The sequence below is a fragment of the Protopterus annectens genome, chromosome 16.part0, assembly GCF_019279795.1.
Source record: "Protopterus annectens isolate FY-2018-M chromosome 16.part0, PAN1.0, whole genome shotgun sequence".
In the NCBI taxonomy this organism is placed as follows: Eukaryota; Metazoa; Chordata; order Ceratodontiformes; family Protopteridae; genus Protopterus; species Protopterus annectens.
The window spans coordinates 61,406,106-61,429,198 of NC_056750.1; the positions used below are offsets into that span (position 1 = coordinate 61,406,106).

At 41.0% G+C, this 23,093-nt stretch overlaps 1 protein-coding gene across 1 annotated transcript in view; it reads left to right on the forward strand.

The window, feature by feature from the left end:
- LOC122790510 (protein mono-ADP-ribosyltransferase PARP14-like) overlaps nt 1–23,093 on the forward strand; it is an 897,392-nt gene that overhangs the window by 75,782 nt on the left and 798,517 nt on the right. Inside the window, exon 3 of the mRNA XM_044058061.1 lies at nt 18,671–18,707. Coding sequence (XP_043913996.1) covers nt 18,671–18,707 — 37 coding nt within the window. The remainder of the gene's footprint in view (nt 1–18,670; nt 18,708–23,093) is intronic.

The following is a 23,093-nucleotide window of genomic DNA, read 5'->3' on the forward strand; positions in this document are numbered from 1 at the left end:
AAAGGTAGATTACTGGTTTACAGTGTGATGTTATTGATGCACAGTTGTGTAGTGCATGTAAGTACTTTTTAGTGAGGCTTGAATTCTTTTTTTGTTGATTTATTCAGCTAGGTGAGTTTCATTGGAAGGTAGTGAGTCTGTTACAGATACTGTTTGTGAAAGCAGTTCAGTGTTTATGTCCCTTCCAGATACTATGATGTTAAGAAAACAAATCCACAGGCCTCCAAATGGCTTTATATTTATTAACCGTGGCTTTTTCTAGAATAATGTGTGGAGGTAACTGGAGTGAAATAAGATTGTAATAAAAGCTGTAGCACAAGTACCTCTTTATTCTGCTGCTTTGCTTATAAGAGGAGAATGAGTGAGGCCATCTAGAGTTCAATGAAGGAGCAAAAATGACAGGATAAAGAGGAAGGGGGTCAAGTTCAGTCCTGTGGCACAGAGGGGTAAAGCCCTGACTGCACCTTAGATGTTTAGTCTGTCTTTAACTAGCAGAACAGGTGCTGGAGAGAACAGGTGGGGGAATGGGAGGGAGTGGTTGATGCCAGGTCGCCCATGCTGGGGGAGAGAGGCTACCTAAACTCACTGCAATAACAGCATTAAGAGCCAGGCAAGCTCTGCACTACCCATGGTTTCCTCTTGGTCAGGAGGTTCTGCATGCACATCCTGAGGACAGCTACTGCAGACCTAACAAGGCTGCCTCTGAGTCATGGGATTAGAACCCACTCCTCTGTGGCAATATGGTGCTGCACTGGTCTCCATGATCTTTTAACTAGCCCTGGACATGGGTCAGACTGAGCCTGGGGGAAACCAAGGTGAGTCCTTTAGACTAAGTGAGTGAGAAGAGGAGAGGAGTGTTGGTGGCAGCTGATAGTGGTGTGGAGGTAGGGATAAAAAAAAAATTAGAGAAGAGGGAATTAAAGTATCATAACTAGACCTTAATGAAAATTATATACGAGCATACGAGTATACCTAGCCATAATTCTGAACTCTATTAATCATGTAGCTGGCTTATGACCAGAGTTGTAGCAGAGGGGTTTGGTGTCCCTGTTGTTTATAAGTAATCATCACTGTGATTGGTTAATGACAGCTTGTAAACTGTTGTATTATTAGTTTTTATAGGCAGCAACGAGTTATTATGTGGCAGCATTTTAATTCATTGCTGTCTTTAAAAGAAAAGAGTGTGGTTTGGCACTTATAAGCTGTCAATCTGTTTCACACCTCTACAAGATGGCATGCAGGACAGCTGTGTGCTCCACTCTGCTCTTGCTATGGCAGTGCTTCTGATAATGTGACAGGCCAGAAGGAAAAATCTCAAGTGACTCAACAGTTTTGAGGTTATACAGTACAAGGACTGGTAGATGTTCCTACTCATATAACCTATCAGAATAAAAAAGTAGGTTACAAAGGCCTGTGGTGATGTGTGTGCTGATGTGAACCTCTAGAAGGTGGGGTTAGGGCCTTGTTTCATTAAAGCCATGACCGATGCCTAAATGATGGCTTCTGCAGTTGGCTGTCACCCTTCAGGTGTGAGTAAAGACAGAAATGGTTCTTACTCTGGGGGGAACAAATGGGTCAGTAGACCTGCATCATGAATCCCCCAAAAGAAAAAGCTTGTATTTTCCAGCAGAGATAGTACTGGGTGTTATAGTCATGTCCAGTAATTAATTTGTGATACCTATCACCCATTCACAAACCACTTGGGTCTCTAATGTGTAATTTTTGGGGATGCGGCATTTAAGCGGCAGATTATTTTTTTCGAGAAATTAGTAGAACTACAACTCCTGTGTTTTTTTTCCCCTGTCATCTGACTCTGAAAAGGCTGACAGGGTTGTGCAGTGTAAAATAAAATCATCAGATTTCAGCCAGTACTCAGAGATCCCTGTACAACATTATTAAATGTGGCCTGGCTATGACCCTTTCTTTGACCTTTTTCTTAATCATATTCTTAACATGTTTTTACCTTCTTGCCCCTTCTTGTGACTTTGGAAATAAAGTTTGGAATGTGACATATGTGTGAGGGGGCTTGGAATACTTTGCGTATCCATGCTTCAGGTGAGTAAAACTTATTAGAAGTGTTTCTTGTATTGAAGATGGGAATTTTGGTTCCTTTTGTTAATCAAAGGAGGAACGTGGAGGCCTATTGTTGATCTCTGTGCCTTCACAAAAGACTATGTCCATTCATTTGAATTTATTTATATTCAGTGCTTATCAGTTTGTAGAAACTTTGGATTATAAATGGACAGGCAGTAATAAAGTCATCTTCTAGATTGAGAAGCACAAAATTAGCACACAGACTTGGTTTATTTGCTGTTTTACTCAAATCTCTGTGACTTTCAGGATGAAATACTAAGGTTTGGAAGGTGTGATATGTGTAAGAGGGAATCTTAGAATAATTTGTGTTTGCTTGCAGACTTGAAAGGGCCAGAACTGGATAGTTTGGATTACAGCATATTTACTGCTTTCCCATTGAAGAAGGATGCTTCAGTGATTATAAATTCTATCAGTAATACAAAACATTTGAAAAGCTTTGGTATGAAAAAGCCTTTAAGGAAGAGGTCTGAAGTGCTCGGTATATTAAGGGCTGACTGTCTGACTGCAGATTTATTCTCTAGTGGCAGATGTAGGATAATTCATTTTGTGAAGGTTCACCGAACGTGTACATATAATTGAAATAACATACAGATATGTTAACAGATGCTCCATTGCAATGAGATGGAAAGTAACTTACATTTCTTTAGGGTGGTTGTGAATATCTGAGACTGTGGAAATGGGGATGCATATTGTTATTATGACTCTTAACGTGAGTAAATGCCAATTGCTCAGTGAAGTCTTAGTTGGCAAGTGGGAGGGTCAACTCCAAAAATGATGTCAAACATTTAGGGTTGGAAGGACAGGTCCTCAACAACTTCTCGCACATGCACTTCAACTACAAAGGAGCAAGGCATTGGCTAGAATAATGGACTGAGTCTTATATACTCTGGACACATGAAGTAACAGTACAAGCTGGGTGATGTTTTACTCAGAGCAGGGAATGACTAACATGAGGCCCCTATAGTCATAAGGTAACCTTGTTAGACAGTCCTAACCTCCCTTTCTGCCACTTTTAGATGCATATGACATATGACATTACAGGTAATATTTGGAACGATTTGTAGTGCCGTTATACAGTGGTAAATGTCAATCATTTTGCAGCACAAAGAGCTGGGTGTTGATTAGTGATAAATGACTGTAGGAATTTTGTCATCACACTGAGGGCAGGACTGGATGGTACAGAACTGTACTTGCACTAATGGTAGTAACCATGCTGCTGGACAGGCCTTGCAATGACACTCTTCTTTGACATGCCAGCTGATTCGCATATATTTTCTGGCCCACTGGAAAACATAGAAAAAAATTAATCAGCACAACATATCCTAGGCAACTAAAGCAATTTCATCTGTAGGTGCTAGGCCTGATGCTCAGTACCAAATATAGAAGAGAATGTTTAAAGTAATAAGGTGTTTCACTCCCCCCTAACTCTTGTAGAACAGAATGTTTAAAGTAATAAGGTGTTTCACTCCCCCTAACTCTTGTAGAACAGAATGTTTAAAATAATAAGGTGCTTCACTCCCCCTAACTCTTGTAGAACAGAATGTTTAAAGTAATAAGGTGTTTCACTCCCCCTAACTCTTGTAGAACAGAATGTTTAAAGTAATAAGGTGTTTCACTCCCCCTAACTCTTGTAGAACAGAATGTTTAAAATAATAAGGTGTTTCACTCCCCCTAACTCTTGTAGAACAGAATGTTTAAAGTAATAAGGTGTTTCACTCCCCCTAACTCTTGTAGAACAGAATGTTTAAAATAATAAGGTGTTTCACTCCCCTAACTCTTGTAGAACAGAATGTTTAAAGTAATAAGGTGTTTCACTCCCCTAACTCTTGTAGAACAGAATGTTTAAAGTAATAAGGTGTTTCACTCCCCCTAACTCTTGTAGAACAGAATGTTTAAAATAATAAGGTGTTTCACTCCCCCTAACTCTTGTAGAACAGAATGTTTAAAGTAATAAGGTGTTTCACTCCCCCTAACTCTTGTAGAACAGAATGTTTAAAATAATAAGGTGTTTCACTCCCCCTAACTCTTGTAGAACAGAATGTTTAAAGTAATAAGGTGTTTCACTCCCCCTAACTCTTGTAGAACAGAATGTTTAAAATAATAAGGTGTTTCACTCCCCCTAACTCTTGTAGAACAGAATGTTTAAAATAATAAGGTGTTTCACTCCCCCTAACTCTTGTAGAACAGAATGTTTAAAATAATAAGGTGTTTCACTCTCCCTAACTCTTGTAGAACAGAATGTTTAAAATAATAAGGTGTTTCACTCCCCCTAACTCTTGTAGAACAGAATGTTTAAAATAATAAGGTGTTTCACTCCCCCTAACTCTTGTAGAACAGAATGTTTAAAGTAATAAGGTGTTTCACTCCCCTAACTCTTGTAGAACAGAATGTTTAAAGTAATAAGGTGTTTCACTCCCCCTAACTCTTGTAGAACAGAATGTTTAAAGTAATAAGGTGTTTCACTCCCCCTAACTCTTGTAGAACAGAATGTTTAAAATAATAAGGTGTTTCACTCCCCCTAACTCTTGTAGAACAGAATGTTTAAAATAATAAGGTGTTTCACTCTCCCTAACTCTTGTAGAACAGAATGTTTAAAATAATAAGGTGTTTCACTCCCCCTAACTCTTGTAGAACAGAATGTTTAAAATAATAAGGTGTTTCACTCCCCCTAACTCTTGTAGAACAGAATGTTTAAAGTAATAAGGTGTTTCACTACCCCTAACTCTTGTAGAACAGAATGTTTAAAGTAATAAGGTGTTTCACTCCCCCTAACTCTTGTAGAACAGAATGTTTAAAATAATAAGGTGTTTCACTCCCCCTAACTCTTGTAGAACAGAATGTTTAAAATAATAAGGTGTTTCACTCCCCCTAACTCTTGTAGAACAGAATGTTTAAAATAATAAGGTGTTTCACTCCCCCTAACTCTTGTAGAACAGAATGTTTAAAATAATAAGGTGTTTCACTCCCCCTAACTCTTGTAGAACAGAATGTTTAAAATAATAAGGTGTTTCACCCTCCCTAACTTTTGTAGAACAGAATGTTTAAAGTAATAAGGTGTTTCACTCCCCCTAACTCTTGTAGAACAGAATGTTTAAAATAATAAGGTGTTTCACTCCCCCTAACTCTTGTAGAACAGAATGTTTAAAATAATAAGGTGTTTCACTCCCCCTAACTCTTGTAGAACAGAATGTTTAAAATAATAAGGTGTTTCACTCCCCCTAACTCTTGTAGAACAGAATGTTTAAAATAATAAGGTGTTTCACTCCCCCTAACTCTTGTAGAACAGAATGTTTAAAATAATAAGGTGTTTCACTCCCCCTAACTCTTGTAGAACAGAATGTTTAAAATAATAAGGTGTTTCACTCCCCCTAACTCTTGTAGAACAGAATGTTTAAAATAATAAGGTGTTTCACTCTCCCTAACTCTTGTAGAACAGAATGTTTAAAGTAATAAGGTGTTTCACTCTCCCTAACTCTTGTAGAACAGAATGTTTAAAATAATAAGGTGTTTCACTCCCCCTAACTCTTGTAGAACAGAATGTTTAAAATAATAAGGTGTTTCACTCTCCCTAACTCTTGTAGAACAGAATGTTTAAAATAATAAGGTGTTTCACTCCCCCTAACTCTTGTAGAACAGAATGTTTAAAATAATAAGGTGTTTCACTCCCCCTAACTCTTGTAGAACAGAATGTTTAAAGTAATAAGGTGTTTCACTCTCCCTAACTCTTGTAGAACAGAATGTTTAAAGTAATAAGGTGTTTCACTCCCCCTAACTCTTGTAGAACAGAATGTTTAAAATAATAAGGTGTTTCACTCCCCCTAACTCTTGTAGAACAGAATGTTTAAAATAATAAGGTGTTTCACTCCCCCTAACTCTTGTAGAACAGAATGTTTAAAATAATAAGGTGTTTCACTCCCCCTAACTCTTGTAGAACATAATGTTTAAAATAATAAGGTGTTTCACTCCCCCTAACTCTTGTAGAACAGAATGTTTAAAATAATAAGGTGTTTCACTCCCCCTAACTCTTGTAGAACAGAATGTTTAAAGTAATAAGGTGTTTCACTCCCCCTAACTCTTGTAGAACAGAATGTTTAAAATAATAAGGTGTTTCACTCCCCCTAACTCTTGTAGAACAGAATGTTTAAAATAATAAGGTGTTTCACTCCCCCTAACTCTTGTAGAACAGAATGTTTAAAATAATAAGGTGTTTCACTCCCCCTAACTCTTGTAGAACAGAATGTTTAAAATAATAAGGTGTTTCACTCCCCCTAACTCTTGTAGAACAGAATGTTTAAAGTAATAAGGTGTTTCACTCCCCCTAACTCTTGTAGAACAGAATGTTTAAAATAATAAGGTGTTTCACTCCCCCTAACTCTTCTTCCTACTGGCAGAAGGGGTCTGGATGGTGTCTCTGCAGGTCACTCTGTTTATGCCTGCAACTCTAGCCAGCGGATGTGATGCCAGAAGCATCACTCCAACACGCACACTGGGAAGCAGCTGCCAGGCGTCTGTCAATAAAACGCAATAGTTTTAAACCACTGTTTAAACATCCTAACCAGTCCTGGTCCTGCACATGCTCATAACAAGGTTAAGACTTTGTGTTCATGACAAAACAATTGTTATACATAACTGCTGCATGTACAGTCCACTAAGATGAACATGGGCTTTCTGTTTAGTAACTTCCATCTCGGTGAATTCTTAGAATGTATAAATGTAACTACTGTTTTTGTATAAATGTAAATAGCAATGTAACTACTCTGCGTTTAACTGGAACTTACTATAATGCAATGTAAAAATTGGAGCTTTTTTCCCCAGGCCTCTGCTGAAAATGGATATTACCCAGACAAACTTTCCCGGTAAGCAAAGACAACTAATTAAATAAAAAATAAATAACCTATTTTGTAAAGAGGTCTTCACAGACACCTTTATACTCCCACAGCAAGTGCTTCCTGTTGTCTCTGCACAGCAGGTGGAGGAAAATCTTACATGCTGGAGCTCTGCTAAACTCAGTGCCTGAAGAGACCATGTCCACCCGAAGAGACCATGTCCACCCTGCAGGCTCAGTGCCTGAAGAGACCATGTCCACCCTGCAGGTCTGAAGCAGAAGAGTAATAGTAGCCTGGTGTGCACAGCCACATGTATGTCCATCAGTGGGTAGGGGGCAGTATGGCAGTGTAATGCCCACTGACAGCAGTGTGATGTAAATGAACAGCATTGTAGCCAGGCTTCATATGACAGTGTAATGCCCACTGACAGCAGTGTGAAGTGGGTAGGGGGCAGCATGGCAGTGTAATGCCCACTGACAGCAGTGTGAAGTGGGTAGGGGCAGCATGGCAGTGTAATGCCCACTGACAGTAGTGTGAAGTGGGTAGGGGGCAGCATGACAGTGTAATGCCCACTGACAGCAGTATGATGTAAATGAACAGCACTGTAGCCAGGCTTCATATGACTGTGTAATGCCCACTGACAGCAGTGTGATGTATGTAGGAGGCAGTATGGCAGTGTAATGCCCACTGACAGCAGTGTGATGTAAATGAACAGCACTGTAGCCAGGCTTCATATGACTGTGTAATGCCCACTGACAGCAGTGTGATGTAAATGAACAGCACTGTAGCCAGGCTTCATATGACTGTGTAATGCCCACTGACAGCAGTGTGATGTGGGTAACGGGCAGTATGGCAGTGTAATGCCCACTGACAGCAGTGTGATGTAAATGAACAGCACTGTAGCCAGGCTTCATATGACTGTGTAATGCCCACTGACAGCAGTGTGAAGTGGGTAGGGGGCAGCATGGCAGTGTAATGCCCACTGACAGCAGTGTGATGTAAATGAACAGCACTGTAGCCAGGCTTCATATGACTGTGTAATGCCCACTGACAGCAGTGTGATGTGGGTAACGGGCAGTATGGCAGTGTAATGCCCACTGACAGCAGTGTGATGTAAATGAACAGCACTGTAGCCAGGCTTCATATGACTGTGTAATGCCCACTGACAGCAGTGTGATGTGGGTAGGGGGCAGTATGGCAGTGTAATGCCCACTGACAGCAGTGTGATGTAAATGAACAGCACTGTAGCCAGGCTTCATATGACTGTGTAATGCCCACTGACAGCAGTGTGAAGTGGGTAGGGGGCAGCATGGCAGTGTAATGCCCACTGACAGCAGTGTGATGTAAATGAACAGCACTGTAGCCAGGCTTCATATGACTATGTAATGCCCACTGACAGCAGTGTGAAGTGGGTAGGGGCAGCATGGCAGTGTAATGCCCACTGACAGCAGTGTGATGTAAATGAACAGCACTGTAGCCAGGCTTCATATGACTGTGTAATGCCCACTGACAGCAGTGTGATGTAAATGAATAGCACTGTAGCCAGGCTTCGTATGACTGTGCATGTGAACCTACTCTAAATGGCTTCTCATCCAAGAAATAGGAATCTCAGAAAAAACTGTAGCATGGACTAAGCCAGATAATACATAATGTTATAGCAAAAGCTGAGGACAAACATGCAAAACTACCTCATTAGTATAACTGCAGCTATAAGATGCAAGTTTTAGAGAAATAAAAAAATGTAGTCACCATTCTGCTGATTAACATGTTATGACAAGCAATGTGTGATTTACCAAGCAGTGGATTACAGACCATGTAGACAAACTGACAGCAGATAGGGCTAGTAGTAACAGTTCAATGATTGTAGTATCAAAACGGTCCACGGAGACAAGAGGGACCGTTACTAACCAAGGTGTATGTGTGGGGTCAGTACAATGCAACTTAAAAAATAGTATGCATAGGGGTTAGCCTCCCCTTGTAAATGAACTTGTCTGTCTTATTATCTGTCTATTTATGTATCTATATAGCTAGCTATCTGTCTGTCCATCCATCTATCTAAAATTAAGCTGGACCATGTGGTTAAAAAGTGCAGATATGGTTACTAAGCAGCAGTCATCTCTGTATACTCGCATAGCCATGTCACCAGTAGTATTTACTGTTATGGCTCTGCAGTTATACAAGGCTCATTGTTCTCCATAACTGCAGTTATATGAGGCTCAGTGTTCTCCATAACTGCAGTTATACAAGTCTCAGTGTTGTCCATAACTGCAGTTATACAAGGCTCAGTGTTCTCCATAACTGCAGTTATACAAGACTCAGTGTTCTCCATAACTGCAGTTATACAAGACTCAGTGTTCTCCATAACTGCAGTTATACAAGGCTCAGTGTTCTCCATAACTGCAGTTATACAAGGCTCAGTGTTCTCCATAACTGCAGTTATACAAGACTCAGTGTTCTCCATAACTGCAGTTATACAAGGCTCAGTGTTCTCCATAACTGCAGTTATACAAGGCTCAGTGTTCTCCATAACTTCAGTTATGCAAGGCTCAGGGTTCTTTATAACTGCAGTTATATGAGGCTCAGTGTTCTCCATAATTGCAGTTATATGAGGTTCAGTGTTCTCCATAACTGCAGTTATATGAGGCTCAGTGTTCTCCATAATTGCAGTTATATGAGGCTCAGTGTTCTCCATAACTGCAGTTATACAAGGCTCAGTGTTCTCCATAACTGCAGTTATGCAAGGCTAAGGGTTCTTTATAACTGCAGTTATATGAGGCTCAGTGTTCTCCATAATTGCAGTTATATGAGGCTCAGTGTTCAATTGCAGTTATATGAGGTTCAGTGTTCTCCATAAGTGTAGTTATACAAGGCTCAGTGTTCTCCATAATTACAGTTATATGAGGCTCAGTGTTCTCCATAATTGCAGTTATATGAGGTTCAGTGTTCTCCATAATTGCAGTTATACAAGGCTCAGTGTTTTCCATAATTGCAGTTATATGAGGTTCAGTGTTCTCCATAACTGCAGTTATACAAGGCTCAGTGTTCTCCATAACTGCGGTTATATGAGGCTCAGTGTTCTCCATAACTGCAGTTATACAAGGCTCAGTGTTCTCCATAACTGCAGTTATACAAGGCTCAGTGTTCTCCATAACTGCAGTTATACAAGGCTCAGTGTTCTCCAGAACTGCAGTTATATGAGGCTCAGTGTTCTCCATAACTGCAGTTATATGAGGTTCAGTGTTCAATTGCACTTATATGAGGTTCAGTGTTCTCCATAAATGTAGTTATAAAAGGCTCATTGTTCTCCATAACTGCAGTTATACAAGGATCAGTGTTCTCCATAACTGCAGTTATACAAGGATCAGTGTTCTCCATAACTGCAGTTATACAAGGATCAGTTTTCTCCATAACTGCAGTTATATGAGGTTCAGTGTTCAATTGCAGTTATATGAGGTTCAGTGTTCTCCACAAGTGTAGTTATACAAGGCTCATTGTTCTCCATAACTGCAGTTATACAAGGATCAGTGTTCTCCATAACTGCAGTTGTACAAGGATCAGTGTTCTCCATAATTACAGTTATATGAGGCTCAGTGTTCTCCATAACTGCAGTTATATAAGGCTCAATGTTCTATATAATTGCAGTTGTACAAGGTTCAGTGTTCTCCATAAGTATAGTTATACGAGCTTCAGAGTTCTCCATAATTGCAAATGTTCTTCGTGTTTTACTGTTGCAGTCACTACATTTGGGTTGTCTGCTTGCAGTAGCCCTCAGTCGGCCTGATTAACAAAGTCTTGGGTCCTGCGTCGGTTGCTGTCCCTTCTTCCATGACGTCAGGTCATCAGGGGTATAAAATAACATTAGAATATACCCAAAAGATTAAATACATTATCACAAAAGGTTCCTTAGTTTGAGCAAACAAGAGATGTTACAGTTCTTGTTCAGGCCAGGAAAACAGAATGCATTAAGTGCTAACTGCCATTCAAGTTCCCGTACCTCTAAGAGTACTGAATATGGGCCACCCCTAATGTCTGGTAGTAACTGGTCGATAGCTTGAAACATAAAATTATGTCCATTATTTAAAGGTGTGTTTTGCTAGAGCATTTTCTATTTTATTTTTACTAATCACATAAGAGTGTTCATAAACTCTCTCGTGAAGCTTCCTGTCCGTTTTACCTATGTAGTATGTGGGACATAGGTTACAAGAAGCTAAATAAACAACACTCCTGGACTCACAGTTCAACTTGTGGTTAATGTAGAAATTACCTGTGTTCGTTACTCTAAAAGAGTTACCAGTTTTTATATGTCTGCACATCCTACATGCCCCACACGTGAATGTTCCGTTAACTCTAGAGTTAGATCTTATACTTTTAGTTTCAAAGAAACTTTTTAGGTTAATGCCTCTTCTATAGACAATACTAGGTGACTGACCAATTCTATCAATTAAGGAAATATCCTTATAAAGGAAACTCCAATTTTTGTGAAGGATTAATCTGAGCTGTTCACTGTCATTACTGAAAGTAGTTATAAAGGAAGCATTACGTAATGTGGACTGCTTAGTTTGCTGATTCATTCAAAATGTTTGTATCGTAGCTGAATCACCTTCTAATGGCAATGCAACTGGTGATGCAGCTAGGGTTATAGAACTAGCAGGTGACACTGCAAGATTTACATCACTATCCACAGAACTTGATGGTAAAAGTGGTTGAACAATACCTCTACTTCGTTTGTTTGTGATTTCTTCAGTTAGTTCATCTATTAGTCTAACTGGATACCCTCTGCTGTAAAACATATCTCTTAAGAGCTGACATTCGAAGTTGAAATCACATTCATTAGAACACATCCTTGCAGCTCTTATGAGTTGACCTTTCACTATTGAATGTTTTTGTCTATAAGGGTGTGCGCTCGAAAAATGCAAAAAAGAATTGCAATACGTAGGTTTTATGTAAATTTTGGAGACATATCTCCTATTTTTTATATCTTTAGTTAGATTCACGCCCAGATAGTCAATACTTATAATGTGAAAGGTATGGGTAAATTTAAAGAATGTTGTAGTGGAGTTAAAGTAGTCAACCAGTTGTTTAGCTTCTGCCTCATTTCCTTTGAAAATCACAAAAATATCGTCTAGAAACCTAATGTAAAATGTGAACTATATTTATTTCAGAGTTGTTAAACACAAAAAAAACTAACTGAAGAAATCACAAACAAACGAAGTAGGGGTATTGTTCAACCACTTTTACCATCACATTCTGTGGACAGTGATGTAAATCTTGCAGTGTCACCTGCTAGTTCTATAACCCTAGCTGCAACGCCATTTGCATTGCCATTAGAAGGTGATTCAGCTACTATTACAACATTTCGAATGAATCAGCAAACTAAGCAGTCCACATTACGTAATGCTTCCTTTATAACTACTTTCAGTAATGACAGTGAACAGCTCAGATTAATCCTTCACAAAAATTGGAGTTTCCTTTATAAGGATATTTCCTTAATTGATAGAATCGGTCAGTCACCTAGTATTGTCTATAGAAGAGGCATTAACCTAAAAAGTTTCTTTGAAACTAAAAGTATAAGATCTAACTCTAGAGTTAACGGAACATTCACGTGTGGGGCATGTAGGATGTGCAGACATATAAAAACTGGTAACTCTTTTAGAGTAACGAACACAGATAATTTCTACATTAACCACAAGTTGAACTGTGAGTCCAGGAGTGTTGTTTATTTAGCTTCTTGTCCGGCATACTACATAGGTAAAATGGACAGGAAGCTTCGCGAGAGAATTTATGAACACTCTTATGCGATTAGTAAAAATAAAATAGAAAATGATCTAGCAAAACACACCGTTAAATAATGGACATAATTTTATGTTTCAAGCTATCGACCAGTTACTACCAGACATTAGGGGTGGCCCATATTCAGTACTCTTAGAGGTACGGGAACTTGAATGGCAGTTAGCACTTAATGCATTCTGTTTTCCTGGCCTGAACGAGAACTGTAACATCTCTTGTTTGCTCAAACTAAGGAACCTTTTGCGATAATGTATTTAATCTTTTGGGTATATTGTAATGTTCCTTTTGGTGAACACAGTAATCACTAACAGTACTTACTTTTCAGACCATTCATGTGTTTTAATTTTAAGTATAGACTTTAGTATATCTTATTTTATTTTCACTTTTTGTACTTTTTGAAGTCTTGTTGAAGTGTGTAGTCTACAATGCTGACTTCGACAGTACTAGTACTATTATTGTGTTCCTGCACCTTTAACTCACCGCTCATGCTTGTCACATGATTTCATGTTACAATGTTTAAATTCAGCAGTAATTATGTAACCGCTGTTTGTTTCTGTTTCTAAAGAAGTTACTTCATCTAAAGTGACAAAAACGTGAAAGATTGTTTATTAAATCAATTTTACGTTACTGAAAACGTTGTCTTTGGGATTACTACCCTTTCCTGCTGCAAGCTGTTGGTTTTCCTTTCTGTTCGGTTTGTTTTGGGATTACTACCCTGTCCTGCTGCAAGCTGTTGGTTATCCTTTCTGTTCGGTTTGTTTTGGGATTACTACCCTGCACTGCTGCAAGCTGTTGGTTTTCCTTTCTGTTCGGTTTGTTTTGGGATTACTACCCTGTCCTGCTGCAAGCTGTTGGTTTTCCTTTCTGTTCGGTTTGTTTTGGGATTACTACCCTGTCAAGCTGTTGGTTTTCCTTTCTGTTCGGTTTGTTTTGGGATTACTACCCTGTCCTGCTGCAAGCTGTTGGTTTTCCTCTCTGTTCGGTTTGTTTTGGGATTACTACCCTGTCCTGCTGCAAGCTGTTGGTTTTCCTTTCTGTTTGGTTTGTTCGCAGTTTTTTCCTTGCCCAGTTTGTTCGTTTCTAATCAGGGGAAGCCAACCTCCCCCTTCTAAGAGGCCTAGGACTGAAGTTGTTTATGAATCTTCTGACCAGGATTCTGAGTTTTCTGATTCTTCTGATGATCTGGATTTGCTCTGATCTACTTATGAGGATTCTGATGCAGAGGACTCTATTCCCTCTGCTTCCCCTCCAGAGGATTTTTTTTTTGGTGAAACCTTACATACTCTAAGGGAGCATTTCCACTGGGAAAGCCAGGATTTTTCTGATTCAAAAAAGAGGCTTAGGGATTTCTTACTCCTGCTTCAGCATAGGCCTTTAGCTATACCTCCTGTACTAGACATTGTTGATGATGCCTTTTCAGAGTCTAGTTTGGCCCCTGATTCTTTGCCTCCTGCTCCCAGAAAACCTGACAGATATTATAGGGTTCCTGATTCACACAAGTTCCTTTTTAAAAATCCTATTGCGGATCCAGAGACTATTTCACAGGGACCCAAAGGCATTAAGGCCTCTACTGCTAGAAAAATCCTCCCCCCTCTGATAGAGATTCCAGGGCGCTGGATAGATGGGGTAAGAAGGTTTACACTTTTGCAACGTTGGCCATTAGGGCTTTAAACTGCTAGTTTCATATGTTAAAGTATCAAAAACATGTTATTGGATTGCTTAAACAGAAAATGATGTTAATTCCTGACTGCGCTGAAAATAAAGAATTACAGGATTTAATGCATTCTGCTGAACAGGTTGGAAAACATACTTTGCAGTGTAGATTTGATTCATTAGAGGCCTCTTGTAGGGCTGCTGTTACTGGGTCTGTGCTCAGAAAGCATGCTTGGCTTAAGGAGCAATCTTTGCCTGATTATGTTAAAGCTAAATTGTTGGATGCTGCCTTAAATCAGGACCGCCTGTTTGGCAACAAGGCTGAGGAAGTTCTTAAAAAGATGGAAATAAAAGCTAAATCTATGCAGACTGTTAAAGATTTCTTACAAGTTCAGCCTCCTAGATTTAGTAGACACTGGCCCTCTAAAAATTGGTCCTTTCCAGCCCCCTCCAGGTCTTCTCAAGCCAAACCCAGACACAGCAGAAATCCCAGGTTTCAGTCCCAAGGGACGCACAAGACTATGCAGTGGGGGGGTTCCGCACCCAAACCTGGGAGCAGTAAGATTCCCCCCAATGGAAAAGTATCTCAATTACTTGCTTTTAAAATTTCCAAGCACTTCCCAAATGAATGCTCCTTTAGGCGGAAAGACTGGTCTACAGGCCAAAAACTGGGAACTCATTACCCAGGACAAATGGGTTTTAAATATAGTGTCCCAAGGATACAGATTTCATTTCCATACGTTACCAACACCAAGCGGGTGACCAAATCTACCCTCAAATCAGTGGGCAGAGGCCCAAAATCAGGTACTCTCTCTCTTAAACATGGGGGCTATTCAGTTGGTACCAGAAGAGGAAAAGGGACAAGGTTTCTATGTGAAACTTTTCCTGGTACCCATAAAAGGCAATGCATGGCGTCCTATCCTGGACCTTTCTATTCTAAACACCTTTGTGGTGATTCCAAAATTCAAAATGCTGACTGTTCACCAGCTGCTTCCTATGCTAGGCAAGGATGCATGGTTGGCAACACTAGACTTAAAAGAAGCATACCTGCACATCCCTATCAGGGAGTCTTGCAGAAGATACCTATGCTTCAAGCAGGCTACATACACTATCAGTTCTCTGCACTGCCCTTTGGCTTATCTACTGCACCCAGGGTATTCACAACGTGCCTAGCTCCAGTCATTGCATTTTGCAGGCAAAGAAATATTCAAATATACCCATACCTGGACGATTGTTTAATTCAGGCAGAAAGCAAGGACATTATTTTCAATCATCTGGCCTTTTTCAAAGGGTACTGACTCGTCTGGGGTTCACCATAAACGAAAAGAAATCCCACCTGGTACCCTGTCAACAAGTTATATTCCTGGGAGCAAGCTTGAATACAACTTTCCAGATGGCTTTCCTCACGCCAGAGAAATGGATACATTTGACAACTTACTTCTAACAAGTGGCTACAAAAACCCAGCTATCTGCAAGGCAAATACTGCAAGCCTTGGGGTTCATGGCCTTCTGCATTCTTCTAATTCCATATGCAAGGCTGCATATGAGGAAACTACAATGGTATCTAAAAAGCCTATGGTGTCAACATTCTCATGATCTAGAAGCAATGATTCCTATCATACCTTGCCTACACCTAGAGTTCCTTTGGTGGGCAGAGGCCTGCCACCAAAACAAGGAACTACCTTTCACACTACCCCCTGATGCCCAAACCCTAACAACAGATGCATCAGACTATGCATGTGGGGCTCACTTGGCAGGGGAAGTGCATTCAGGGCAAATGGAACCCAAGTCAAATGCACCTGTCCATAAATCAAAAGGAAATGTTAGCTGTACAGAATGCTCTGACAGCCTTCAAGGACGACATTCTTACAGGACAACTAATGGTAAAGACGGACAACACCACTGTCATGTGGTACTTAAACAAGCAAGGGGGTACACATTCTTACCCCCTCTGCAGACTAGCCATGGCATTGTGGAACACAGCCTTGAGCTACCAAGTGAATCTACAAGCTGAATTCCTGCCAGGAAAACTAAATACACTGGCAGATGGACTAAGCAGAAACCTCATGGACCCACACGAGTGGAAACTGGAACCAAGGATTTTCAACATGTTGACAAGCAAATGGAGGAGCCCAGATATAGACCTGTTTGCCTCCCCCCAGAGTCATCAACTGGACAAATTTTGCACAAGGATTCCCCACAAGCAAGCTTGGAAAGTGGATGTTCTATCCTTCAGCTGGAAAAACCTATCAGTTTATGCCTTTCCTCCTCTGCCTCTGCTCTCCAAGGTACTACTAAAGATCAAACAGAACAAGCCAAGGGCAATTTTAATTGCACCAGACTGGCCTCGTCAACACTGGTACCCACTCTTGCGCAGTGTGTCAGCTTTGCTCCATGGCACCTGCCTCAGACTCTTTCCCTGTTGTCTCAGCAGGAGAACCAGATTCTGCACCTTCAGCTGCAAACCCTAAACCTAGCAGCCTGGCTAATTACCTAATCCCTCCTTTACCATCCCTCAGTAAATCAGTTATGGATATCATTTTAGAGGCAAGGAGGCCTAGTGCTAGAAAATCTTATGCTGCAAAATGGAAAAGATTCTGTGCTTGGAACCAATCTCAAGGAATGAACGCAGCAGTGCCCAATTTACCTCAGATTCTACAATACTTGACTGAGATGCTTCATAAAGGCTTGTCTTTCTTCTCCATCAAAATTCATGCCTCAGCCATTTCAGCTCATTATAGCACAGAGCCTCCCCTCTTCTCTCACCCACTGGTCAAGCAGTTCCTCAGAGGGGCCAAAAATGTAAGGCCACCCAGGAGAGCTCCAACTCCAGCCTGGGATCTTAACTTTTTCTTGGAGAAACTCAATCTTCCTCCTTTTGAGCCAGCTGCTACTGCAGATTTAAAATTTCTTTCCTGGAAAACAGCTTTCCTTTTGGCAATCACTTTTGCAAGAAGGGTATCTGAATTACAGGCCCTTATGGCAGTGGAACCTTTCATCATCTTTCATGCAGACAGGGTGTCCCTCAGAAGCAATCCCTCCTTCATGCCCAAGGTGGTATCCAGTGTGGCTCTTAATCAGTCCATTCATTTGCCTACCTTCTTTCCTAACCCACAGAACAAAGGGGAATGTATACTGCACTCTTTAGATGTGCACAGACAGCTTAGATTCTACTTGGACAGGACTAAACCTCAAAGGAAATCTGAACAACTGCTGGTGGCATTTGCTGCAGGGACAGAGGGGAAAGCTATTTCAAAACAAATCATTTCAAAATGGATAGGCCAGTGCATTCATTTCTGCTATAAGCACCATGGAAAACCCATCCCACAGGGCATCAGACCCCATTCAACCAGGGCTGCATCTACCTCTACAGCCTTTCTCAGGGGCATCCCTACTAGGGACACCCTAGAAGCTGCTACCTGGAGTTCTGTACATACTTTCACCAAGCATTGTCATTTGCCAATTTTTCTCTAAATCCAGGGCTTGTTTTGCCACTACAGTCTTGCAGGGCCTTATAGATGGTCCTAATTCTATTTAAATTCCTCATCCAAACCTTAGCTTTGGGAATCTACCCAAATGTAATGACTGCAGCAGTGAAACATGAAGAACATAGTACAGTTGTGTACACTTACCATAAATGTAGATGTTCGAGTGTATTCACTGTTGCAGTCCTGGTTACCCTCCCTCCAGCCCCCTTTTCTTCCTTTGGCTATACCTCTACTCTCACTTACTATGCTCTAAAAGCTTTTTGGTGTATTTACTTTTCTACTGGAGGTATATCCTTGTATTTATAGATTTAATTGTTTCCCATTAGGGGCACCTGACATCTAGGGCAAGAAAAACTGATGTAATGGCGTCGGCTGCATGTTTTATACCCCTGATGACCTAACGTCATGGAAGAAGGGACAGTAACTGACGCAGGACCCAAGACTTTGTTTATCAGGCCGACTGAGGGCTACTGCAAGCAGATAACCCAAATGTAATGACTGCAACAGTGAATACACTCGAACATCTACATTTATGGTAAGTGTACACAACTGCACTTTATATGAGGTTCAGTGGACTCCATAACTGCAGTTATACAAAGTTGTGTGCTCCATAATTGCAGTTACATGAGACTGTTAATTATTAACATATGGACTCTGTTTTGTTGTATTATTTATATATTTTAAGTCACATGGCATACATTTCTTTGAAGTATTATTTTATACTAATAACTAACCGCTGTCTTTAAGCAGGATAGAATCTCCTACATTCTCTGCTGCTATGACTTAATATAAATAATAAAGGATTTTGTTCTTCATTTTTAGGCAAGTGACACATCATTTCAAAACCACAATACACTTGGTAAGTATTGGATTTATTGTATACGTTTTCTTTTTATTTCTTTTTTGAATGTAATGTATGAACTGCATTTTGTATAGTCCTAACACTGGCATATTTTATAAACTGTGAGACTTATTGGATTCCCAACAGTGTCCAGTCCCGAACAGCGTGTTGAACTCTCTCTACAGTAAAATTGATTCCATTTTTTCACGACTGGAGCAGTTGGATGCTGTTCAACGTGAACTCCATCAGTCCCTTCCTGCAGTTATCGTAGCATCACAGCAACAGCCTGTTTTAAATATCAGCCGTTCAGATGTCAGGATGGCTACACAAGTTGAGGTGTTGAGCGGAACTGTTTCACCTGCCTCAAATAATAAACTTAATAATTCTATAGTTTCTAACTCGAAACAATTAAAAACAGTGGAATAAATAGTGTTATTTGACTCTTGTCGGACTGTGTTGCTGGTTTTTCAAACCTGTTTTTGGATTTATTTAGTTTTTTGCCTTGTTTGTGTTCCCAGTTTGTTATGGCAACTGTTTTGAGACCCAGCATTAGTCCATTTGATCCATGTGATACTCCAGAGGTCCTTAGACCTAACATCATTGCTGCTGGTGACTTATTGGATTCCCAACATGGTCCGGTCCCCAACAGCGTGTTGAACTCTCTCTACAGTAAAATTGATTCCATTTTTTCATGACTGGAGCAGTTGGACGCTGTTCAACGTGAACTCTGTCAATCCCTTCCTGCAGTTATCGTAGCAGCATAGCAACAGCCTGTTTTAAATATCAGCCGTTCAGATGTCAGAACAGCTACACAAGTTGAGGGGTTGAGCAGAACTGTTTCACCTGCCTCAAATAATAAACTTGATAATTCTATAGCTTCTAACTCGAAGCAATTAAAAACAGTGGAATAAATAGTGTTATTTGACTCTTCGTGGACTGTGTTGCTGGTTTTTCGAACCTGTTTTTGGATTTATTTAGTTTTTTGCCTTGTTTGTGTTCCCAGTTTGTTATGGCAACTGGTTTGCGACCCAGCATTAGTCCATTTGATCCATGTGATACTCCGGAGGTCCTTAGACCTAACATCATTGCTGCTGATGACTTATTGGATTCCCAACAGGGTCCGGTCCCCAACAGCGTGTTGAACTCTCTCTACAGTAAAATTGATTCCATTTTTTTACAACTGGAGCAGTTGGATGCTGTTCAATGTGAACTCCGTCAATCCCTTCCTGCAGTTATCGTAGCATCACAGCAATTGCCTGTTTTAAATATCAGCTGTTCAGATGTCAGGACGGCTACACAAGTTGAGGTGTTGAGCAGAACTGTTTCACCTGCCTCAAATAATAAACTTGATAATTCTATAGTTTCTAACTCGAAGCAATTAAAAACAGTGGAATAAATAGTGTTATTTGACTCTTCTCGGACTGTGTTGCTGGTTTTTCGAACCTGTTTTTGGATTTATAAACTGTGATGTGTTGTTTTATATCTTATTTTTTTTACATCCCTGTAACTGGCCATCAACTATCATCAGCTCTTCCTCTCTTTCATTGGGTCAGTCGGACTAATCTTAGCCTCTACTGGGCTCAATCTGACTCACATCTGGGAGCTGGAGAGGAGATCAAGGATGCTGGAGCAGGGTGCACAAACTCCCAGAATCCCACTGTGTGCAGGAGGTGCATGCATCTGAACACATGCAACCTCTAAACCAAGCTTTATACCACTTGCAGCATGGAGCTCACCAGACTCTTAATGCTGCTATACCAGCAAACCTAGGCTGCTTTCCCCTCATACAATGGGGGAGCTGACATCAGCCACTCATTCCCATCCTCTCCCTCTTGGTCTCTCCAAGGCTTGTGCTGCTAGTCGAAAAAAGGTCATCTGGAGTTCAGAAAAGCTTTATCCCTCTGTGTCACAGGGCTGGATTGTTCATAGGTTCATAGGTGTGAAATAGGCTAATGGCCCTGGGGCCTTTACAAGCCCAGCCATAGGATTACCCTGGCATAGTGCCACTCGACCTAAGTTCCCAGTGCCTCTGTCGAGGAAAGCCACTGGAGTTATCCCTGGGGTGAATTTTCTGTTTCCCATCCACTCATCAAGAAGAGGGTCAGTCAGGTGCTCTGCTTGACATGTATGGGAAGTCTATTCCATAGCATGGGCAGTCTCTGGGTTATGAACCTGTCCCTCCAGCATGTTCTGTTAATTGTAGTAATGAGGTTGAGACGTTCTTTGTGTTTCACTGTTGCAGTCATTACATTTGAGTTATCTACTTGCAGTAGCCCTCAGTCAGCCTGATTAACAAAGTCTTGGGTCCTGCGTCGGTAGCTGTCTCCTCTTCCGTGACATCAGGTCGTCAGGGGTATAAAACATGCAGCCGATGCCATTACATCAGTCCTTCTTGCTGTGCGCTGCCCGAAGCAGAAGCAGTTCGCAAGTGCCGGTTGGCCGACTCCTGAAATTTTCGTTTTCAAGTTTCAGAACCAAAGTGTTCAATTAAAAGCTAAGTACCCCATTGGGGAAACTTTTTCTTGCTCTTAACCGATGTCAGTAAAAGTAAATAATTGCATTACTTGTGGAAAGCAAATACCTCATAATGATTTTCATTCATACTGTATTCCTTGTCTAGGCTCTGACCACGATGTACCTCGCTGTTGGTTTTGTGCCTTATTTAAAACACAAACTATCCATTGTCAGTATATTTACGCTTCTAAATATTTTGGTGCTCATTCAATTATCCTGATATGTCTTCGGTCAGCCATCCGACTACCGACATTATGAAAAAACGCAAAGATAAAGACAGAGACAGGCCACCTAGGTCCAAAGCTGTCGACGACGCTTCTCCTAAGCCAGTCACCAATTTGCCGGTACTCGGTGAGGCACTTTCGCAGCCCCTGATATAGGTTCATAGGTTCATAGGTTCATACTAGGCTATCTGCCCAAGGGCATTTATAAGCCTATGCCATAGTTATTCTTCGCCACCCCTTTAGTTGAATAAAACTATGCCTATCATTTTCTGTGCCTCTGTCAAGCAGTGACACTGAAGACCTTTTACTAATCTGGGGTATCTCTGCGATCTAGGATCCATTGGTCAAGATTCCTCTTGACAAGGATTCTGAATGCTCTGCCTCACATGTACCGGGATTTTGTTCCACAGCATAGGAGTCTGGGTGATGAATCTGTCCCTCCAGCACTCTATTTATAACCGTGTCAAGGTTTAAGTCTCTTGTGGTGGTTCTGAGGGATCTATTTTTTGAGGTGAAGCATATTCATCAAATCTGGGTTTGACATGGCCTTATATGTCAGGCACAGGTCACCTCTGAGCAAGCGGTATGAGACTGAATAAAGCTGGAGTTCTTTCAGTCGGGCAGCATAAGACATATTTTGAGACCCTTTATCCTTTTGGTGAGGAACTTTTGGGGCCTTTCAAGCTGCATCAGGTGTCTGGTCAGATACATTCCGAGCGGGGCATTGTACTCAATCATAGGTCTAATGAGTGATGAGTACAGGGGACGATGACCTCCTTGATCTAGATGTGAATCCCTTCATGATCAGGTGGGCGATATAGAAGGTTTTCCTAAATACTTTAGCAACATGAGTGTCAAACGAAAGACTACTGTCAACTTGGGTCCCCAGATCCCTGATGACTTTTTCTGTGCTCAGTGGATTGTCACCTATATGGTAGCTAGGGGTAACCTTGTTTTTCCCGAAGGGTATGACTATGCATTTTTTGGCGTTTAACTTCAGGCCATGGCTCTGGCACCAGTTATCCGTTTCTGTGAGGCCCTTCTGGAGGATATCTGTCAGATGTGTTTTCGACTATGGCGCCCAGTTTGCAGTCATCTGCAAACTTTGTCAGCCATAACCCTCCTGTGTTTGCTTGTACTTCAGAAAAGTAGATGCCGAACAAGAGTGGACCCAGGACTGAGCCCTGTGGGACACCACTTGTGACAGGCTTTGAGTCTGACATGGCTCCAGCAACTCTGACCCTGTGGGTTCTGTCGCTTAGCCAGTTTGCAACCCATCTTGTGATGTATGGGTTTACATTCAAGCTGATGAGTTTTTCGATGATACCTGAGTGGGGTATTGTGTCGAAGGCCTTGCCAGGTCGAGGTAGGCTGTATGGACTGCCTTCCCTCATCAATGGCCTTGGTGACTGTCTCGAAAAAGTCAACCAAGTTTAAGAGGCAGGATCTGCCTTTGACAAAGCCAAACTGGGTTGGATCCAAAGTCTGCAAGTTCCCTATGTCTTTATTTATGAGTTCCATTATGATCCTCTCCATGGCTTTGCAGATAAGGCTTGTCAAGCTAATGGGCGGTAATTTCCAGGGTCTGTGGAGGCACCCCTTATGAAGTGGGACCACAGTCGCGTCGCCACTCCTTGGGTAACGTATCCTGAGGTGACGCTAAGAT